General features: G+C 32.0%; 1 protein-coding gene across 3 annotated transcripts in view; it reads left to right on the forward strand.

Moving 5' to 3' along the window:
• Nucleotides 1-410: 410 nt before the first annotated feature.
• Nucleotides 411-21,134, forward strand: part of LOC113404415 (innexin inx1) — a 52,937-nt gene continuing 32,213 nt past the window's right edge. For 2 of the 3 annotated variants that reach the window (XM_026645300.2, XM_064220895.1), the window contains exons 1-2: nt 411-721; nt 19,441-19,821. In XM_026645300.2, coding sequence (XP_026501085.1) covers nt 19,570-19,821 — 252 coding nt within the window. In that variant the 5' untranslated portion in view covers nt 411-721; nt 19,441-19,569. Of the gene's footprint in view, nt 726-19,440; nt 19,822-21,134 lie in introns of all 3 variants that reach the window. The other variant, XM_064220894.1, reaches the window with a different exon arrangement.

Consider the following 21,134-nt stretch of genomic DNA (forward strand, 5'->3'; position numbering starts at 1 on the left):
ATTCTGCCCGTGGAAAAAATAAGGTATTTTTTATTTATTTTAACTTATTTTGAGTAAGTATTTGTTATAAAATGTCAACCATTTATGAGTTTTTACTTGATAAAAAATCTTATACATATCACTGTAAATTATATAAAAACTACGGGCAGAAATATATGATTATATTTATTTGATTGTGTGTAATCACTTTTTGTAAAAATATTTCATGAATTTACAACCGCATGAATAAGAGTAATTTTATTACGTAGATTGAAACGTTTATTTCTTTAAATATTATTAATGGTAACATTCGCGATAAGATGGCGCCAGCCCGCCATTGTCATTAGTAAGAGCAGACATTATTAGTGTTGTCTTATTCTATCCTTGTGATAGAAAGTATTGTTGTCTCTTTTACACTTAGCAGCAGATGTACCGGTGCTCTGGCATAGTAATGTATCTGTACTGTATCTGTGGAAAAACAAAATAAATTGTCGTGTGTACGGATCAGCCGTGTGTTAAATCTAACAATTTGTCTTTCGTTTTCTTTCGTTTTATGTGTTATAATGATAAATAACACGATATTTTACTTTGAAATTTTATAAAGTCGTGTGATATTTTCGTATTTATGACTGACGAGAAAGTATTAATTTAAATTTCGAAATTCGATAAGTTTAGTACAGGGAAATAAACATTGGCGAAAAGAGGTAAAAGCTGCCTAAAGCATACTAAAGACAGTGTTTTGGTAAGTAATATATATACTTTTTAAAAATACGTCCATTCTAATTCATAATTTATTACCTTATTTGGAAACTTGGAGATATATTATTTATTTATTAATTTTGCATTACGATTTTAACTATTCTTTGTTGATGGTAAATATTTACCCTACTGTAAAGGAAAACAGACTATATTTTTTATATTTTTAAAAAATATAGATAATATTTAAATGTCTTTCGTCATTATAAATAAATTTACGATAATTACATTATGTTATCCAGAGGTAAATAAAATTTATTAATAAATATAAATGTATTTGTCTTTTCAGTATGTATTTTTCCATTTACCTGAATAGTAATACTAATTATTTCAATCAGGGACATTAAATCCGATATAGAGTATAAGTAATATGTATGTAATAAGATATGTTTCCTTTCATATTTTATTTATAAGAAAAATGTTAATCATAAAAAGTCTGATATAATTATTGTTTTGCTTGACTATATATAATTTAATGCGAACCCAACCAAATAATGTTAAAAGTTCTTACAGAAAAAATTGAGGTATTGACTGTCCGCTGAGAACTTTTTAATTTTGCTGTGTTACATTGTCTAGGTCATATTTATTTACTGAGATAAATATTATATGTATAATTCACCAATCTCATTATTTTATATAGTAAAGTATCTACAGTTGGTTCAATGTGAACCAAAGATTAGGCAATAAATTCTCAGCTCAATTGGTGACTGCTATACTTTCACTTTAAGAAAAAATGCTAAGCTCAATAAAAATGCTGTGGCATGTCTAGAAAGTCAGTTTTATTTGTAAACTAAATGAACACTAAAATTAACATAGCTATGATGTGTCTTGTTATTTGAATAATATCTTTAATTTGTTAAAACTTAATATAACAGAAATTATAGTCACTATTTAACTTAATAAATATGACTCCGTGTTTTCATGAATATAATACGACTAATTGTTGAATGTATTATAGGCATTTATGATAATTTTTTATAAATATTTGTTGCAAAACCCTCATTAGGTATCTATAGGGAATGCCCTATGACACAGTGGTATAGTTTATAACTTTATATTGTAACTTAGCACTTTTATAAAGTCACTAAAAACATATATTATAATAATTTTACACATATATCTTGCTTAGGTGAAAAGAGCAACTCTAAAAAAAATATATTATATAATTATTATAAATGCTCTCCCAATTATAAATATATATAGTAATAATTAGAGTTACATTAAATATATATTACAAACACATTTACCTATATTATTGTATTAAATTTGTTGAATGAAATTCTTTTCTAATCATAATAGCTTTTCTTACATATCGCAAAAGTCGCCTTTTGCAAGATAGATGATTAAGATGCTTAAATAGGCAAACTCTACATGGTTTAAATCAAAGGCGCTTCCTGCCATTTTTACGCTTAGATCTTTAAAACTACGCAACGGATTTTGATGCGGTTGTCATCAATAAATAGAGTGATTCAAGAGGAAAGTTTATAAGTATTACATACATACATATAATAGTGAAGACAAGCCAATAAAACCAACTTAACTTAGCCGGAAAAAAATAAATTATTACGTTTGTTCTTCAATTTAAAAGTTGTATATAGACCCGTGCGAAGCCGGGACGGGTAGCTAGTTATTACTAAACTAAAACCTCTTCCAAGATGTCTTTGAAATTCACCTAAAAGCTTCTTTGAAAAATTAATTTGGCGCACGTGCGTGATACTTTCGGTCGGGGACCGCGGCGCATTTTTGTTGGCCACATCGCGGTCAGACCGTATAATTTGGTCCATCCTGCTCCCGCTTTAATAACCTTTAATGGTACATAGACTGGGGCGGTCTCACTTGATTTATGACAACTAGATCAAAGACCACCATAATCAGAACTATGAGGTTACACACATTTAAAGTTGTTCCCCACGCTTTAACAGTTCAGAAAAATCTGGTAACAATATCGTTGATTATTCTAATGGCACTTTTCGTAAAGATTATGTTTTAGTTCTGTATTGCTTTGATTTAAACGTGTTTTTAACATTTGTCGGCAGCTTGTCGGATGTTATAACTCATCTTCATGTTTTTTATGGAAGATTTGACTTAAAAGTTCATTAAAACTATTTTCATATACTGATATAATCAGGTATCCTGTAAAATTCCTGATACATATTACATGTCTAACAGCTTTTCCTATATATTTGGGGGATTTATTAAATAATGGTGTATTTTTTTTTTATTTGGCTGACTGTCACTGCCCATAACTACCACTACCAATTGTCATTGGTGCCATAGGAAATATTAACTAAACCTTATATGGCTGATGCGCCATCAATGTAGAGAACTAAGATGTTACGTCCCTTGCCTGTAGTTACACTAGCTCATTCACTCTCTCAACCGGAACACAGTACTAAGTAACGCCGTTTGCAGCTATGATATGTAACGAGTGTGTGGTACCTACCCAGACGGGCTTGCACAAAGCTCAAGTGAATGATGATAAAAAAGGGGAATCAACGTTTAACTAAATCCACTAAAAATGTTTGTAAGCGTGGCCGTAAGCGTCTTTCGATATAATATCAAGTATGTATGTAATTTTTTTTTAAAACTAAGCTAGTAATTTCGTATATTCCTAGATTGTATTAGCGTTAGCACAAAAAGTGTGCAAAATTTCAGCGTAATTTATTGTATGCCTTTTACTGCCTTATAATTGCATGATTTGACCAAAACATATGGAACTGGTGAAATTAATAAATAAATATAAGAAAGATGTACCCATCTGTTAGTATCATGTGGCACACATCAAATAACAGATGAGGTCTTATCTTGTCCTGTATCTTAGACTATTAGGGCGGTTCTTCAAGGACTGTACTTGCCCGAAATTTAACAATCCATCATTTGATTTCGAGTGTTCGCCTGCAATCATGTCAGTTGTTTACACCATAATACTCGATTCATTTTCACTGACGTAATGTCACAAATTATATCAATACACACTGTAATGCTCAGTTCTCACCTACTTATGTAATACTCTAATCTAAACTTTCACAGTACAGGCTAAAGCTCACGGCATCAAAACGCCCTTAGGCATAGATAGTGTCTGGGTCATTTCTCAACCGATATCACGTGAGAAAAAGTAAAGTTACTAAGTCTAAGGTTTGTTAAGCCTTTCCAGAAAGCCTTATAGTCTTTTATAACACGCTGCGCTAAGCGGGTTCTTAGCTTGTCTGTTTGTGCTTGTCTGGTTTAAGATTCCATCATAACCCATCGTGGCTCCAAAATGTCATGTATTGTAGGAAGTCGGCGTAGTTAGTAAACCTTTCTGAAGTGATCTCTAGTTTATTAGGTTTAATAGTAACGTGATACAGAACAGTACACCTGCTTGGTGCTCGTTCGCCTTGACCGCGAAGGAGACTCGTTTAAACCTTATATTTATGTAAATTATTATATAGCTCAGTTAAGCTTATCGATGATTTATTGTCATGAAAATGTCTGGAGTCTAAACTCGATCTATATATCCCTTGAAATGTTATTTTTGTGGCCAGTTGGTTACATCAAAAGTCCTTGTCATAGTGTTGATAATAGTATTTATATCCACTGCCTGTCATGTTTTTTAGTAACATAATATTTTCTTGTTTCGTACTCGTCGGAGTGTGATTTTTTTCGTAGTCGGATTACAGTTTTCATACTCATTTGTTTATAATGATTTGTATTCAATGCGTTCACTTATCGTTCATTCGATCGATTTTAAAATTAATGCAATTATTGCGGTAAAGTTTCTAGGAGGATAGATAAAGTGAATTTCACAATTGTTGAAGCGTTTAGAATTAAATACGACAATTGTTGATCATGCGAGAAGTCAAATACTTTTGGAATTCCCAAATATTTTGGCATTTTCTACAAACTAAACCGACAATAGTTCATTGGAAAAATCGAAGATTAGGTCCGCTGGTGCAGCGCTGTCGACGTGAAAATACAACGCAAGCCGGGTACTAGGTACTTTATTAAAAAAACATGAATATATCACGAATAAAATGTAAAATAACTTTGCTGTTATTAAACAAATTGTACACCGGTATTTGAATCGTTATTTAATACGTATATAATGATAATGTTTGACCTCAAAATTGCATAACATTCGTGATGTAATGTTTTTATGTAGGGATTAAAGCAAAGATGCAAATACCGAGAGACATTGTCTCAAATCAATTTGAATAACATAAAGCCACGTCACCACAGATGAAAAATAATAAAAAGGGATAATTGACGAGTTTTGTTTTGTTATAAAAGTTTCTGTAATTAAGTTGTCAACAAACAATATTCCAATTATGTATAATCGTCGTTGGCTTTTCAAACCGCTGCGAAAAAATTGCCGACTATTTCAGTGGAAGCGCACCATTAAATGTCAAACGTAGGCAGTGAACGAGAGACGTTAATTTGCGTGTACTCGCTTATCATGAACGAGGTTTGCTATTCATTAATATTAACGTCTTTATGAAGGTGATGACATAATAATGTTAAATTGCGATGTGGCAATTAATATTTAGTTATTTATGCAGGTTGCATTTAGCAGGAACAAATTGTTAGCAATTAGAGGAATGGCATTGTTACGTTTGGGAACTTGGCATTCGTGCACTTCTTTCTCAGTCTCATTTGCTTATTGCGTGGTCGCAACTTTGAATAATCATTATTAATTGTCTTTTCTATGTTTTATATGTAAATGAGCTACCCGATGGAAAATAGTCTCCAGTGCTCATAGACATTGCTACCTTATTAAATATTAGTCATTGCTCAGATCACCCTTGCGCCCCTAAGTACTGAAGTTACACTGGCTCATACACTCTTCAAACCGAAACAGAACAATACTATAAGTATTGCTGTTTGGCGGCAGAATGTACCATGACTCGGTTGTACCTTCAGAAGAGCTTGCACACATCTCTACCAATAGTGAACGCCATTAACGTAATTGTATTTGAAATGCATCTCGTACTCGGCGTTACATAGAAATTTTAAGGAAGAATTACGAAATGAACGAAAAAAAATTTTGATCATGTATATATTACAAAAAATAAAAAAAGTATAGAAACAGTCTACCTAATGTGCAACTAACTTTACTAATCCGTTACTTGGTCTTGAGATGTTTCGGAGCTGTGCCTACCGTGCTCCACTAATGAGGGGTGCTGGTTTCGCGTTAATTAAGTGAAATAGAATTAAACATATACAATAGCAGTGACATTTCGGAGACGTGGGGCTCTGCTACATAAGCGACTCTTTGGTGTAAAACTGTACCTACAGCGTTTTTGATACAGTTTAAGCATGATATTTGCAATTATTATGAAACTGTGCCTAGCAAACCATGATGATGAATGATTTACAAATTATACATAATTTTGTGAAGCATTCGCAAGATTAATCTATCAATAGCTAAAAATATATAACCTATTTCGAAAAGGAACTTATTTGAATTGAAAATCGTTTCGAATCATAGATGATCTATATATTAATATGTCTATGAAGGAAATGATTGTTCTAGTGTAGAAGGACGGATTCACAACTAATTTTTAAGGTGGCCCGTGTCTACCTACATTTAAAAAAACCTCGAAGGCAATAAGGATGCTACTACTGGGACCTTAATCGAATACTCTACCCCTAAGATAATATTTTTATATCAAGATATAGTCATGCTTACCGTTTATATATTTTGTATCACCTCGTCTTTGTTAATAAACCCGTCGTTATTATTTCAACAAGCGACAATCATTGTAGACGACATTGTTGTTTGTTTACAAATGTTTGTTTATTTGCTAATATATATCAATAATATTAGCAGAACAAGTGCGGACTGTTTAAACATTGAAAATATACGTCGTATACATAAATGGAGATTTCGTAAATCGTTCGTATATACATATATCTCATATTCACATAATATATCCCGGTTTTCTGTTTTAATCAAATAAATTATTAGTTATAAACAATTATGATAATACGATCAAAATTAGGCCAAGTCATTTGTCCGTACTATGGTCATACCGCACTCGTCGTATTTTTTCATGTGTTTATTTAAATAAACTCATCATACCTCTACTTACATACCTATTACTTTTGTTATGTATTTAAACTAAATGTAAATTCTTCTTATTATAAAAGATACGTTTTTATGTACAGAAATTGCTTAAAAATAATATATACGGAGTTACAAATCGACTGGAATGAAGTTATCTTACTTGTTAAAGGGGAATCGTTTATGTGACTTATTTATTAAGGATATATGATTTTCCGAATATTTTCAATGATCATACATACAAATATTTGTTGTGTATTTTATAGTGATAGGTGAGTGAGCCAGCGTAATCACAGGCACAAGGGACATAACATCTTAGTTCCCAAGGTTGGTGGCGCATAGGTGATGTAAGGAATGGTTAATATTTCTTACAGCGCCTTTGGGCGGTGGTGACCACTTACCATCAGGTGGCCCATATGCTTGTTCGCCAACCAATGCCATAAAAAAAAAAAAATAGTTTTGACAGGTTTCGCTTGCGCGGGAATGATAAATTGTCTTGGAATATCAATATCTCGGAAAAATCAGAAAATGTACAATACCTACATATACAGCAAAAAATCATTAATATATATTATATCATATAAGGATCTGCGTCCGTTCTGAGATTAAGATATATGTATGTGTTAAAAGTGATAATTCATGCATAGTTCATAGTCAATGCAAGTTCAATATTGATTGAATAAGTAGTTGTTGCGTGCATCCGTTAACAAACAAGCAAAACTTGAATGGAAAGCATTTTTTTTAAATATATCAAAATCTGAATATTCTTTATTCAAGTAGGCTCATAGAAGCACTTTTAAATTCGCCATGTTATAGTATATAATTAAATGACGACCTCCGTGGTCGAGTATTGTGTACACCGTTTTTTATGGGTACGCCACTCCGAGCTCCCGGGTTCGATTCCCGGCCGAGTCGATGTAGAAAAAGTTCATTAGTTTTCTATGTTGTCTTGGGTCTGGGTGTTTGTAGTACCGTCGTTACTTCTGATTTTCCATAACACAAGTGCTTGAGCTACTTACATTGGGATCAGAGTAATGTATGTGATGTTGTCCAATATTTATTTATTAAAAAAAAATAATTGAAAACTACCACCGGTTCAGAATGTAGATTCTACCGAGAAGAATCGTCAAGAAACTCTTTAGTTACTCTTTTTCACCATTTCAATTACAGGGTATGTCATTAAAGTACAATTGGGCACAACGGTCACGTTAATGAGGAAGTTTCATGATGTTGTTAATATTATATTCAACGTAATGGTATTAAAATATAGATCAAAACTAATCCATCACTGAAAGAATTTTTGAAATCCATCAATAAATGACTTAGAAATAGATTATTAAAGTTTACGTATTTTAGTACGGAACGTCTATAGTTTACGATTCGCCTGTGACGTCATTTGACCTGTTCGGTATCACCGCACCACGAAACGAATCATTCAAGTATTTTTCGTGTTTTTTAACGTAAAGTCGTTTTATTATTTTTTATTTATTAGTGTTTAGTTTTTATTTTACTATAATGGAAGAAGGTTTTGTCAAAGGACAAAGTGATAATTTGCCTAATATTGATATATACACAGTGATGGACTTTTTTTCTTCAAATCCGTTTTATGTTAGTGCTGAAATAAAAGGAGTTAAACTTTTTAAGTAAGTACATCCTTTTAAGTTTATTTAACCAACCACATGGTCTAACTTACAAATATGATTTATAAATAAAAAACCTAATTATAAGTAAAAAACAGATTCTAGTTTAGTACTGGTTGTTGGTTGTTTACTTGAACTCTTTTGTTTCTCTTTTTATTTGGATGATTCGAATCGATTGATTCTGGAAATGTAATGTTCTCTGGTAGCGGATCCTCTGTTTCATCTGACTCCATGGCATCACACTCAATAATTTCGAAACATTGAATAGAAGACGATTGACTTGAAGTCGACGGTGCTTCTTTTGTTAAGACTTTCATAAAATTCAATCCGACATCTTTTTTCATATGCTCCTCGTTCTTTTTGAGGTTTCACTGCCTTTTGACAGTCAAATTTATGAGAATATATTTCGGGTTTTAACTTTAATGTTCCCCCAACCAGTCGATGTTTTACTAAATTTTCTGTGTCATTTTCAACCTGTAAATAAATTATATTTTTACAGCACTTAAATAAATTTACATAAAATATATAGTTATTTTTACTGAATCAGTTATTCCAAACTTACTCACGACTCAAAAGATATATTAATAGTTACTTACATCAAAATGATCTTCACACACATATTTGGTGCTTTTAGGGCCAATTAAATCACGCTTCATTACTTTGCACCATTTTTTCCTTATTGTTATATTATTTGGTACACGAAAAAATATTTTATTGGGATTTTTAAATGTTGTGCTTTGACACATAGGAACAATATAATATTTGTAAGCATTTTTTTTTAACTTCTGCCATCGGGTAATAAACAAAATACAAATCGAATGGCATGAGCAACTACACAACAATACATTCGTATTTCGTACGTACTCGGCGAACACCCGATGTGTCGTTTAGGTCAAATGACGTCACACGACGGAACGCCACGTATAACAAAATTATTCTTAAAACCCCAACTTCAAAGTCCCATAACTTTCTTATTTCTTAAGATATTTTATCGATTCTTTCACGTGTTTGTTTTATTTTATCTAAATTTTTATAATGTATCAAAAAAAAAATTATGTAAACTTCTTCATTAGTTACAAAGCGAATACTATTTTAAATTATACACATTTTGATCGAAATAATAATTAATTTATATTTTTCCTTTTTTTCGGTCACGTAGTGATGTTTTGTTTGTTGCTTGGTCTTGTGGTTGACCGAATGATATTCATTATATTATTTTATTTGTTTTCCTTCCGCTTGTCACTCTTTCATTTGTCCTCTTTCCGAATTATTGCCTCTAAAACCATTTTCCAATAGAAGCAGCAAATACAACATGCGATTTGTTTATAGCTCTGATATCATACTCTTGTTTTCGTCCCCATAAGGGGGGAGCGAAAGTTTAGGCGTTAGGCATATTTATCCGGGATAAAAACCGTATCTGTTCTATTCCAGATCATATGTTCTGTGCCAAATTCCATTTAAATTCATACATCCAGCCGATACACTTTAAATGGATCTTTTGATCTATATTATATTGTAATGGATTCTATCTAACGTACCTAATATAATTTTTGAATCTAGCTAGCGAATCTTTCTTTCAGCGCTCTCATATATTACATAATATTTTGACAGTTTTTCTTACTTTAAACAAAATTAATCAACCAATCATTGTGGTTTTTTTTTGTTAATAATCTTTATCATCTTACGCAACGTGTTCGAAAGAAAGCGCTGTCGGTTCCCGATGTTGATTGGATGTCAATTGGTCGTGACATGATGATTGGCCAATTTGGGCCGACTTTGCCACGAGTAGCTGATAAATGCAGTCGATACACTCACATTCCACACTAGAACTTTAATTATACGGTAACAAGTACCTTTAACTGTGAACCGAGATGGCCCAGTGCCCAGTTAGAACGCGTGAATCTTAAGCGATGATTTCGGGTTCAAACCCAGGCAAGCAACACTGAATTTTCATGTGCTTAATTTGTGTTTATAATTCATCTCGTGCTCGGCAGTGAAGGAAAACATCGTGAGGAAACCTGCATGTGTCTAATTTCAACGAAATTCTGCCACATGTTTATTCCACTAACCAGCATTGAAGCAGCGTGGTGGAATATGCTCCAAAAACCGTCTCCTCAAAGGGAGAGGAGGCCTTAGCCCAGCAGTTAGAAATTTACAGACTGTTATTTGTTAATGTAATGTACCTTAAATTGTTTACATAAGTAGGGTATTGTATCGTACTATATTGTCGTCTGCCTTAAACATGACTTGACACCAATTATTTCTTTTAGTAGTCAATAAATATTAGTATTGATTACGTCGTTGGTTTAGTGGCTAGCTTATAGGGTCGGCCAAGAGTCAGAGCCATAGGTCAGTCCCATAGCAAGTTATTTCGTTTTTCTGTTGAAAAATTATCAATAGTAGCCGAGAATCTGTTTACATTCCCGTGCCACAGAATGTACGTAAAGTCGCCAGTACTGCACCTGAACTCTCAGTTCGTGTCGGATTTGCTCTTCTATTGGATGATGAGAGTGAGGGAATACGAGGTGCACCTGTGTTGCGCAATTCTGCACTGTAATATGTCCTTCGCAGACACATGTAGATTTTGTCATGATGTTTTCCGTCACCGCCGTGTGCGAGATGAATTTATAATTTATTGATAATAAAACATATAAAACGCGTGAGAACTCAGTTATGTTCAATTATTTATTTGTAAATGTTACGAAATCAACAATAAATGATTTCAATTTTAACACATTTAATTGCGTAATGCTTAGACCACTTCTCAATGTCAAGCTCATTGTTAGAGATAATTCATTCATTGACACAAAGGTAAAATTAATTTAAGCGTTTTCCGGTAAGTCTAATTGTATTTTTATATTACATGCATATAGATTAGTTCCATTGACCTCGGCTGCGTCATTACGTAGACGAGGAAATACCAGTTGTGAACAAGAATTTTTGTTAAAACAGCTGATTATTTGTAGGTAAATAGTACCACACCTACTTTGTTTTATTTATTAATGAAGTCGAGTATTAATGAAGTTATTTGCCGTAACCAGCTAGATTTAACGATAGTCTTCGATTCTTTAGCTGCAAGGGAATTTAGCTCTACTAGTCTAAATACTATAATAAAGTAGGTCGCGTCGGTACGTTCGTTAATTTCCGGGCTAAACCTTGGAAATTGATGCAACATGTGCAAGTTCCCCTCTTGTTTCTTACTACGGCGGACTCTAGGTGAGTTATTAAAACATTCACTATGTGCTTAATCAAAATATCATTAAAAAACTTAAGAATATGATGAGAGATCGTGGAGTTTGTACCCGTTGATTTTCGTACGTAATATTTCCTGTGTAACTAGAGGCATAAGATATATAACAAGTTAGTTCCTAATTGGCGATGTATAATTTTTTGTATTGGGAATAGTTAAAGTTTCTTACAGTGTCACGTCGATAGGCGGTGGTGGCATCTTACCATCAGATGTCCATTTACCTATATTACAAAGAAGCATACCTATGTAAATTCGGGGAGAAAAGTATCTACTTAGTGTGCTTTTACTTGGTGGTAGGGCTATGTGCAAGCTCGTCTCCCACTCCCCACTCATAAGATATCTGCCGCTAAACAGCACTATTGTTGTGTTCCGGTTTGAAGGGTGAGTGAGCCAGTGTAACTACAGGCACAAGGGACATAACATCATAGTTCCCAAGGTTGGTAGCCCATCTGTTCGTCCGCTTACCTATGTCATAAAAAAATAAAATAAAATAGAGTTTCTCGTCGGTTCCTCTCGATAAAATCTTCATTTCGAACTGGTACTGGATTAACATTTAATTGAATACTGTAGCATGACTATTCGGATGCTTTTATAAGTCTACTTAATATATATATATTTTTTTTTTTTTTGATTCTGCGATTGTGTCAGATTTACTCTGAGTACACAGGCCTCTCGCCGTTTTGCATTAGTCATGATATACACTATTTATTTCGATTCGACCTACGTTATTGCGTCATCTTCACATTAACGTCATTATAATAATTAAGTTTATAAATTGTTTATAAATAGTCGTTGATTCCATTGTTATTGAATCAAGGCAGTTTTCACTGTCGCAAAGAAAAACAATTGTCCTTTTATGCAAATTTTAGCGCTTTTTAATTTCTATCGTTTGCGTAGTGTTAATTAGGTAGGTATGGGTATATTGTATAGCATCCTAAGGTCCTGGGTTCGAAGACTGGGTCCGGTCAAATAAAAGTTATTGTAGTTTTATTAAGATTATTTAGTTAGAAGCTAAGAGATTGGAGGTTGGAAGTGTTTGAAATTCCGAGCACATAGTAAAATAAGGAACAAAACTGCATTCAGGTGCAGGACAGATAAGAGTTCAGACTCTTCTCTTCTTCCGTGAAAAATAATTACAAACCATTCAGTGCCTCGGCGATAGTGTTATTAGTTGTAATATGTTTGTATATTAAATCCAATTTTCTAATGTTATCCTTATAAATGAATTAACTTTATTTGCGTATTTCGGTATGGAAGAGGTTGAAGAGAGCCTGAGATCCCAAGTATACAGCGCATTGTTAATATTAGAGACAAAACATAATTTTGATAGTTTATTTGTTCACTGCCTCTGACTGACACCGAATTGTAAATTGACGTAATTTATTATTTAGTTTAAAGTAAGTAATATATTTAAAATACTTTAGATAAATAATGGTTGCGATGTGTTCATAGATAACGCGTCACTTAGTAGTCACTGAAATAGTTCAACGTCCCTACTACGTTATTTTATATTTCTTCAAGTTACTTAACTCTAAAATAAGACTCAATGCATACGTGAAGACATCGTACAGACACTTCGTTTCGTTTCGTTTCGTTTAAAGAATTAAGTAGACTGTTAATTTATCTTTGTTTCAATTTATTTATGACGGCGGATATTAATTCATTTTCAAGTTGAAATAAAACGTAAACACAGAATCATTTAAGTGTATCTGTTGTTCAGAGTATAAGGTAAGAAAAAGATAAAGAAAGAAATGATTTTAAACTTTTTAAAATGCAGCAAATGCATTTGAATAAATCTATTTTAGTAGTATTCATATTAGGGTATAATTTTTTAATACAGAAAATGATATGATATCAATATTATTTTGCATCCTACTTAGTTAATTTTGCTCTCTTAGAATTGGATCGTTATTAACGAAGAGAACCCCTACATACAACAAACAAATTTTACCTCTGTATAGTATTAGTCTAGATTTGTATCGATCGTAACAGTTTTAACGGTCGGCACGATTTCTAGACCTGGTAATTGATATGTTTAGGAAGCTTCGGTGTTTCCACATCAACGCCTTCATAGTCGTCTCGTCTTTTATATATCTTACCCCGAACAATCTCGTGGAACGCTTTGTTAGTTATTGAAGCCCTGTATTTATTTGAATTATTGATTAATAAACGATAGAATAGATTTTGGTATCGAATGACTTGATCTAAATGTATACTGGTCTCTGTTGTTTTTAGCATGAAAAGTTAACGCCTCAATAGGTGATATTATTTGACAACTTTCATTGAATTGCAATTTATTTATTTATTTCACAGTGGATTATAAGAAATATACAATAAAAATAATAATAAGCGCATCGAAAAATCTTATCTCCACGGATACTTTCGTATTGGAAACATAAGTTTGGCTGTATGTACTCGTATCATGATTCTTAATCCCTATATATAAAACGAAGTCGCTTCCCGCCGTCAGTGAGCGTAGATCTTTAAAAGTAAGTAACGGATTTTAATGCGGTTTTCATCAATAAATACATTTATTTAAGAATAAGGTTTGTGTGTAAATACACACAAACATTGTATGAGATCGCTATGAAGCGATAAGGTTTCCAAAATTGCACTGTATCCATGTTTTATTTTATTTTTTTCTTTGTGGCGTACAATCAAAAGTATATAAAAAAAAACATAGCAGAGAAATTCAACTTTCCTAGCCGGAAAAATAGAATTATTTTTATATTTATTCATCATTCTAAAAGTTGTATTATATCTTATTGTACCCGTGCGGAGCCGGGACGGGTAGCTAGTGATGTATATAAGTAAAGATGACAGTTTTTCTCAATTTGTTTCTGCTTTCCATATTATCAAAGAAAGAGGTAATACGACGGCGATTACCTCATGGCGAAATTATTCCTGAGCATATCTGGTATAATGATTATGAGGTCACATACTATTGTCGCAGACATTGCGATATATATATTTGTGGCCATTTTAAGTTATTTGTTTTTACAGCTATTTTATATTTTAAAATGAAATAATTATAATTTTCTCTTAGTTGTGGATAAACTGTTTTAAAAATGACGAAACTATATCGGAGGTATGGACTATGCATAAGGATCGTAACACATTTGCACAACAGATTCTCTAACGGTATGTTATCTACGTCTGTGTAAACACGTTTTATATATTTTTGAAGGACATTGTACACATGGTAAAGTATGATATTGTTGGTAAAATCAACACGGACTTCATGCATGTAGATTTCATTGTTTCCAGCGATCCACCATTGACGACAGTACAAATGAATTTAAGCTTTATACCGTTGTAATAAGGACGTAAAATAGTCAAAACGGGAACACAGAAATATTATGTACCAGTAACCCAAAACAGTGGGTACACGATCACGAACAATCGGTCATTGAGCAACGAAAGTTTGCGCAACTGCTGGAAAAGATTCGGTTAAATTACATCGTTATAGAATTGAATTAAAATACTATATTATTGACACATACATAATATTGACTTTTCAATTGTTCTTAAAATAATCAAGAACATATTTTATAATTTTTGTAGTCCGTTAATAAACAAATAATAATATATATATTATTTATATTTTATAAGCAAGCTTCAGTGTTAATAAGCACCTTCGGCCATTAACACTAATACTGCAAGAGGAATCAGCTAGTCTTAAACCGCCGCCGCTTCGGCCCCAATCTAACAAGATAAAATAATTCTTTGACCCTATAATTACGCTGGATCGATCACCATTCAAACGCGAGTATGGTTAGTTCTAGTGTTCGGAGATATATTACTAATAATACGAAAGATAGTGTAAAAACGTTTAGTACGTTTTATTGTCTATAATTTTCGTAAATATTCTAAAGTTTCTACTTTAGATGATGTTTATGATTTTTTTTATCAAAGTTACGTTCGAAGTTATGATTTGACCTGAGATGATTAGCTATAGAAATATTTACCTTAGCATGTATGCGATAAAAGAGCATTGAACTGAATGGGTTCTATGGAAAGAGAAAATTATCTGAATACTTTTATAATATCATTTTAACCCAAGCGTTTATTGTATTCATTTATAATTTGCTAGATTGTGTCTTAACAGTATTAAATAGCAATGTAAATTGTTGTTTCTTGGAACTACAGTAAAGTGTATAACTAATTAATTTTTTTTATCAACACAATCGAAGTTTATCAACGCCGGCAAATATAACAATGTCCATTTAAATATATGTATAGGATTATAAAGTATTATGAATAGGTTGACTTTAAATTAAGCTTCAATATCTATATTTACGGAAATATGATAAAAGTCAAAACAAATCAAAATATACTTTATTCGAATAGGCTTTTACGAGTACTTCTGAATCGTCCTTTTACAGAATCGTATTAAACGTAAAACTACCGAAAAGAACCAGCAAGAACTTACTATTTTTAAGAAGTTACTCTTTTTCAATATTTAAAATACAAAGTTTAATGTCCTGTAAAACTATCATAAGTACCGATAAATGTTAGCAAGTTCTAAATTTATTCATATTTTAGATGAAATTTCAACTGAAAGTTGTAGTTAGTGAAAGTGTATTTATAATCTCTGTAACAAGCATCTGTTGGCAGTTTTGTAAAAAAAAAAACGTGCTAGTTAGTTACACAAATATTATGACAAATATTAAATATCTTTATGATGCTAAAATATCTCTATTTGAATTTTCGTGTACACGGTAAGTGTTAATAAACGGATAACGACAATTTTATTATCGACTTTGAATATACATTTAAGTGAATTTTTTAGCGAGTTTCTTCAATAAATGTAAATATTTGATCCTAGCTTTTACTGGGCTTATTTTTGTTCTTACCAAAGTCAACACCCGTGTAGAGAAAGTGCGTATATTGTTTTATTAATTATTTTCTTAAAAACTCAACAGTATCTGTTACTTTTAATGTTACTGATATTTACAATTTTTTTCTTCACTTTCGATCACGAGATGAATTGTAAACCTAAATCAAGCTCATGAATATTTTGCGGTGCTTGTTAGGTCTGCATTTTGCTTCTTTGCGCGTTGTGGATATTAATAAGATTTTAGTAAAAAATAATGCATCTGAATAAATAAAACTTATAAATATATTTTACGGAGTAATCGAATTCTTTGCCAATTCATTTTTTAATCTATCGCGCTTCTCAAGTTTTATTGATTAACAAATTGCAATTATAATATTAGTTAGATAAGAAAACCTAGAACTATGAGACTATAGCCTATTCTAATCACAGAAGGTGTAAAGCAAATAAATAAATTTAATATTGAACTGTTATGATATCATTTTAGTCGAGATCAGTTATGGTATTCAATATATGGAATCAATGTTGACGATGTTGTTATCAGAACTTGGCTATAATTAATATATATAATATATAATTTAAGATATGTTAAACAAGAACAGTTTGTATAATATAGCAGAGTTTTTAGCAAATCATATGAAATATGTTAAATTTACGTTTTGTTTATCTTCTATCGGACTAGGTTGTCGTCACCGAACTGCATTACGAATTTGTATTTATCTTGACTGTCTATAAGCATATATATATAACTATAGCCACTTGGCCTATATCATATATAACGTAGAGACTTATTTAATTTTTTTTTAATAAACGTGCTGTAATATCGAATTAGGACAACCATGTCCTGTAATGATATGTATACAGTTTTGTATTATAAATAAATAAATGTAACACTTCTATATTGAATGAAATCTTCATTTGACTTTACAAATGATTCGATGGATTGAAATTAATAAAAAAAAACGAATAAGGGAAGGGTCGTTAGCCATTTGAGCAGGAACTGTTAGTAATGTATAAAAACAAAATTTTAATGAATAAAGTACACTACGTTTTTCTGAAATTTCTTTAACAAAAAGTGTATTTTTGTTATCTACCGAATGCAGATCTACAGGAGATCAATCAGTAAGCAAATCGGGGAGTACCAGTGCCTCGGCTAATTCCACATAAACATTAATTAAGTTTTAAACTTGTCGTTAATATTTTGTGGGTAAATGTACTGTAATGGGTATATAGATTACGTATTTATACATAACAGAAGTATTACGTAAGGACGTGTTTAATTTATATACATTAACTTGATTAATGTGAATATAATATGAAATCAGATTAGGCAAACGATTTTCTAAGATTTATTTAATTACATGTTTAAATATGTATATATCGTGGTTATTATCGTTTCGGACTTCATATATCCATCGTGTTTAAATGTCGACGTTTGTTCGTTGGACGTTTGATTACCAAAGTGAAAATTTAAAGGATATTCGTTGATTTTTATGCAGGATATACAACGTCTATATTCAGAATCTGTGGTTTTAAATTGATTTTATTTTGTTAATTGACGTTTCAAAAATGCTCATGTGACCCTACTCGGATTAGGTATGTTTTGTTTTTGCGGTAAGAAGTAGAAGGGTAAATATAAGAAATAAGTTATCGGAGCATGTGTTTACCTTAGATTAGAGAATTTCAAGTGATATACGAAGTTTCTCACGATGATTTCAATCACTGCTTAGCGAGGTATTGAGTGTAACACAATCTGAACGTACGAGAAACTTGGCGTAGCTCTCGTCTATCGGTGCGATATCCACGGGTTCTATCAATTTGACTTTCAAGTGTTAGTGGAGCACGATGCTCGAAATATGCCGATACAAATGTTGCATGTAAATCTATACATATAATAAAATTGTAGTGTCTGTTTGTAATATTAAAATAACCCATTTTACGAAATGCATATGTATGTATACAAGGTACATGTACCAAAATATATTTTTTTTACAATTTTTGTCTATCTGTCTGTCTGTTTGTTCCGGCTAATGTCTGAAACGGCTGAACCGATTTCGACGGGACTTTCACTGGCAGATAGCGGATGTAATAAGGAGTAACTTAGGCTACTTTTATTTTAGAATTATATATAGAATAAAAATAAAATTTTTATAAGTGATGGATTCGTTTTTGTTGATGTGACATAAGTCAATTTGTTCTTAATGACAAGTTGATAAGTTATTAACAAATTATTGTGTTGATTAACTACTGTGGTTAAAGAAGTAAAGGGCAATTTTATAAGTAAACTGATTTTTATGTTTCCAATATTGAACTTAAACGAATTAAATTCAAATAAACATTACAATTATAAGTATACCCGCGATTACTCTTTATCTAAAGCTAAAAACTTTGCGACTAAACATTTTTTGATTATATTTTACATGAAACATATTTCTGGGTGACATGTTACTGCATTGCTAACAGAAATGTATGACCAAAATATTCGAATATTCTCACTGCTGGTATGCAACTAAAGAGATTTCCATGCCATATAAAATTACTGAAAGAGCGAACACCCGACACCCCCGCCCCCCCTTACATATTGTTACCCGTTTACATTTATTATAACTGACAATTGATTCTCATGACATTGGGAGACGTTTTTACTGCCATTAAAATTTTATAAGCAGATAATTTCCGTATCAGAAATGCGAGACTACAGTTAGCGTAAAGTAATTCAACATAAGCTTAAATAGATATTGAAATATTACAGTTTATCTTTTCTATTTTTATTTTAAAATGTGATATCTTTATGGTTATTAAAGCGGATCGTGAGACAATTCGAAACTCCGACGGGTCATTGGAACGGAACGAAAAAAGCTATTAGCTTTTGTTTCTATGATTAACTTGTTCCCAGCTCATTTCAGTTCCACTCAGTTATCTTTCTTTGTTACAGACGAAAGCTCAGACAATAAACAAATATCGCAACGTCACATTCCGCGATATCAATTAGAGAAGACTGATTTTTATTAGAATACGAACATTCCTCGAATGATGTTATAGAAACGAATAGAATTAAATCAAAATGTTCAAGTTACTCGGAGGTCTGAGCGTGTACTTCAAGTACCAGCCGGTGAAGACTGACAATGCCGTGTTTAGACTGCACAATGTGTTCACGACGGTGCTGCTGCTGACCTGCTCGGTGATCATCACGGCGACCCAATATGTCGGACAGCCGATACAGTGCATCGTTGGCGGGGGACTTCCAGCGAATGTTGTGAACACTTTCTGCTGGATTACTTCGACGTTTACTATGCCGGATGCCTTCGCGAGAGAGGTTAGTTGAACTTGATTTTAAATCATGCTTTACCGAAAAATAAAACCACTTTTAATACGACTGTCCAAAAAAGGAATGTCTTTTCAGGTTTTATGTATGTGTATACTTATGTGGGTTCCTTTATTACATTTTAAATACCTAAACGGATTTGGATGTTTGAGGTGTCGTTTGAATCGTTACATCATCCCGAGCAGCCCACAGGCTATAAATAAATTGACTAAATGTTTCAGAACAGTCGTGTTTTTTAATTTCGTGGTAAGTAATAGTTTATTAGTCCCGTGTGGATATGTATCACCGGCTTACCAACGATTCTGTTTAGATAGTTTGAGTCGCTGTATTCAGGTTTTAAGGGCGAGTGAGCCAGTGTAATTACATGCACAAGGTATGTTCTCAGTTCAAATCCCATTTCTCACACTGGTCATGTCTAGGAGTTGAGGTGACCACTTACAACCTTTATAAATAACTAAGAAAATTTAGCCACTGACCAATGAAATGTAACTGATTTTAATTAAATCAGTGATGTTGTTATATAAGGTATGAGGCATGTGGATGATTAAATATTTTTATTTTAAACTATAATTAGTCTTAAAATTATTTAAACTTTTTGCAAATGATGACAATTGTAAACCATAATTATCATCTAATATCATCATAAAAGGTAATTATAAAGATCATCGCAGTACTCGTTTCCGTAGATAAAAAAAAACCGCAACTATAATGAGCTTTGAAAGGTATCCTAACGTTTGTTGGATTACATATAATTTCTATAAATGAGGACTTCAATAGAATTTCTACGAGTCGAGTACTAAATAAATTATGAAAAACTTTACAAAACACATCGCTGATTTCTTCTCTTTTGGTTTGAACCATGTCTAGTTGTTCGTATCCTATCCATATCAGTAGGATTTTTACTACGACTAACAAATGTACGGGTTATTCTCTAATATTGAACATTTTTGAATTTCAATGTTTAATACGTAATGATTTTTTTTATGATCGTCTAGAACTTTGTAATTTTGGAAACTATATATCCTTAAATGTCTTTAAATGTGTTCGTTTTGCGTAGGAATATTCTCTAATGAATAAATTAATTTTAATGAATATAAAATTTAATGAGATGTCTACACACTAATAGCATTTTAATACGCGTCCCGAGTTTCATTCATGTCTTGAAATATAAATAGTCATAATCCGAAAGATTGTTTTTGAAATTTGCCAATTTTATAAAAAATATTTGAATCATAAATGCCTGTATAAATCTGAGATTACATATAATAACATAATCAGCCTGTAAATTTCCCACTGCTGGGCTA

This window comes from Vanessa tameamea, chromosome 5, assembly GCF_037043105.1.
Source record: "Vanessa tameamea isolate UH-Manoa-2023 chromosome 5, ilVanTame1 primary haplotype, whole genome shotgun sequence".
In the NCBI taxonomy this organism is placed as follows: domain Eukaryota; kingdom Metazoa; phylum Arthropoda; class Insecta; order Lepidoptera; family Nymphalidae; genus Vanessa; species Vanessa tameamea.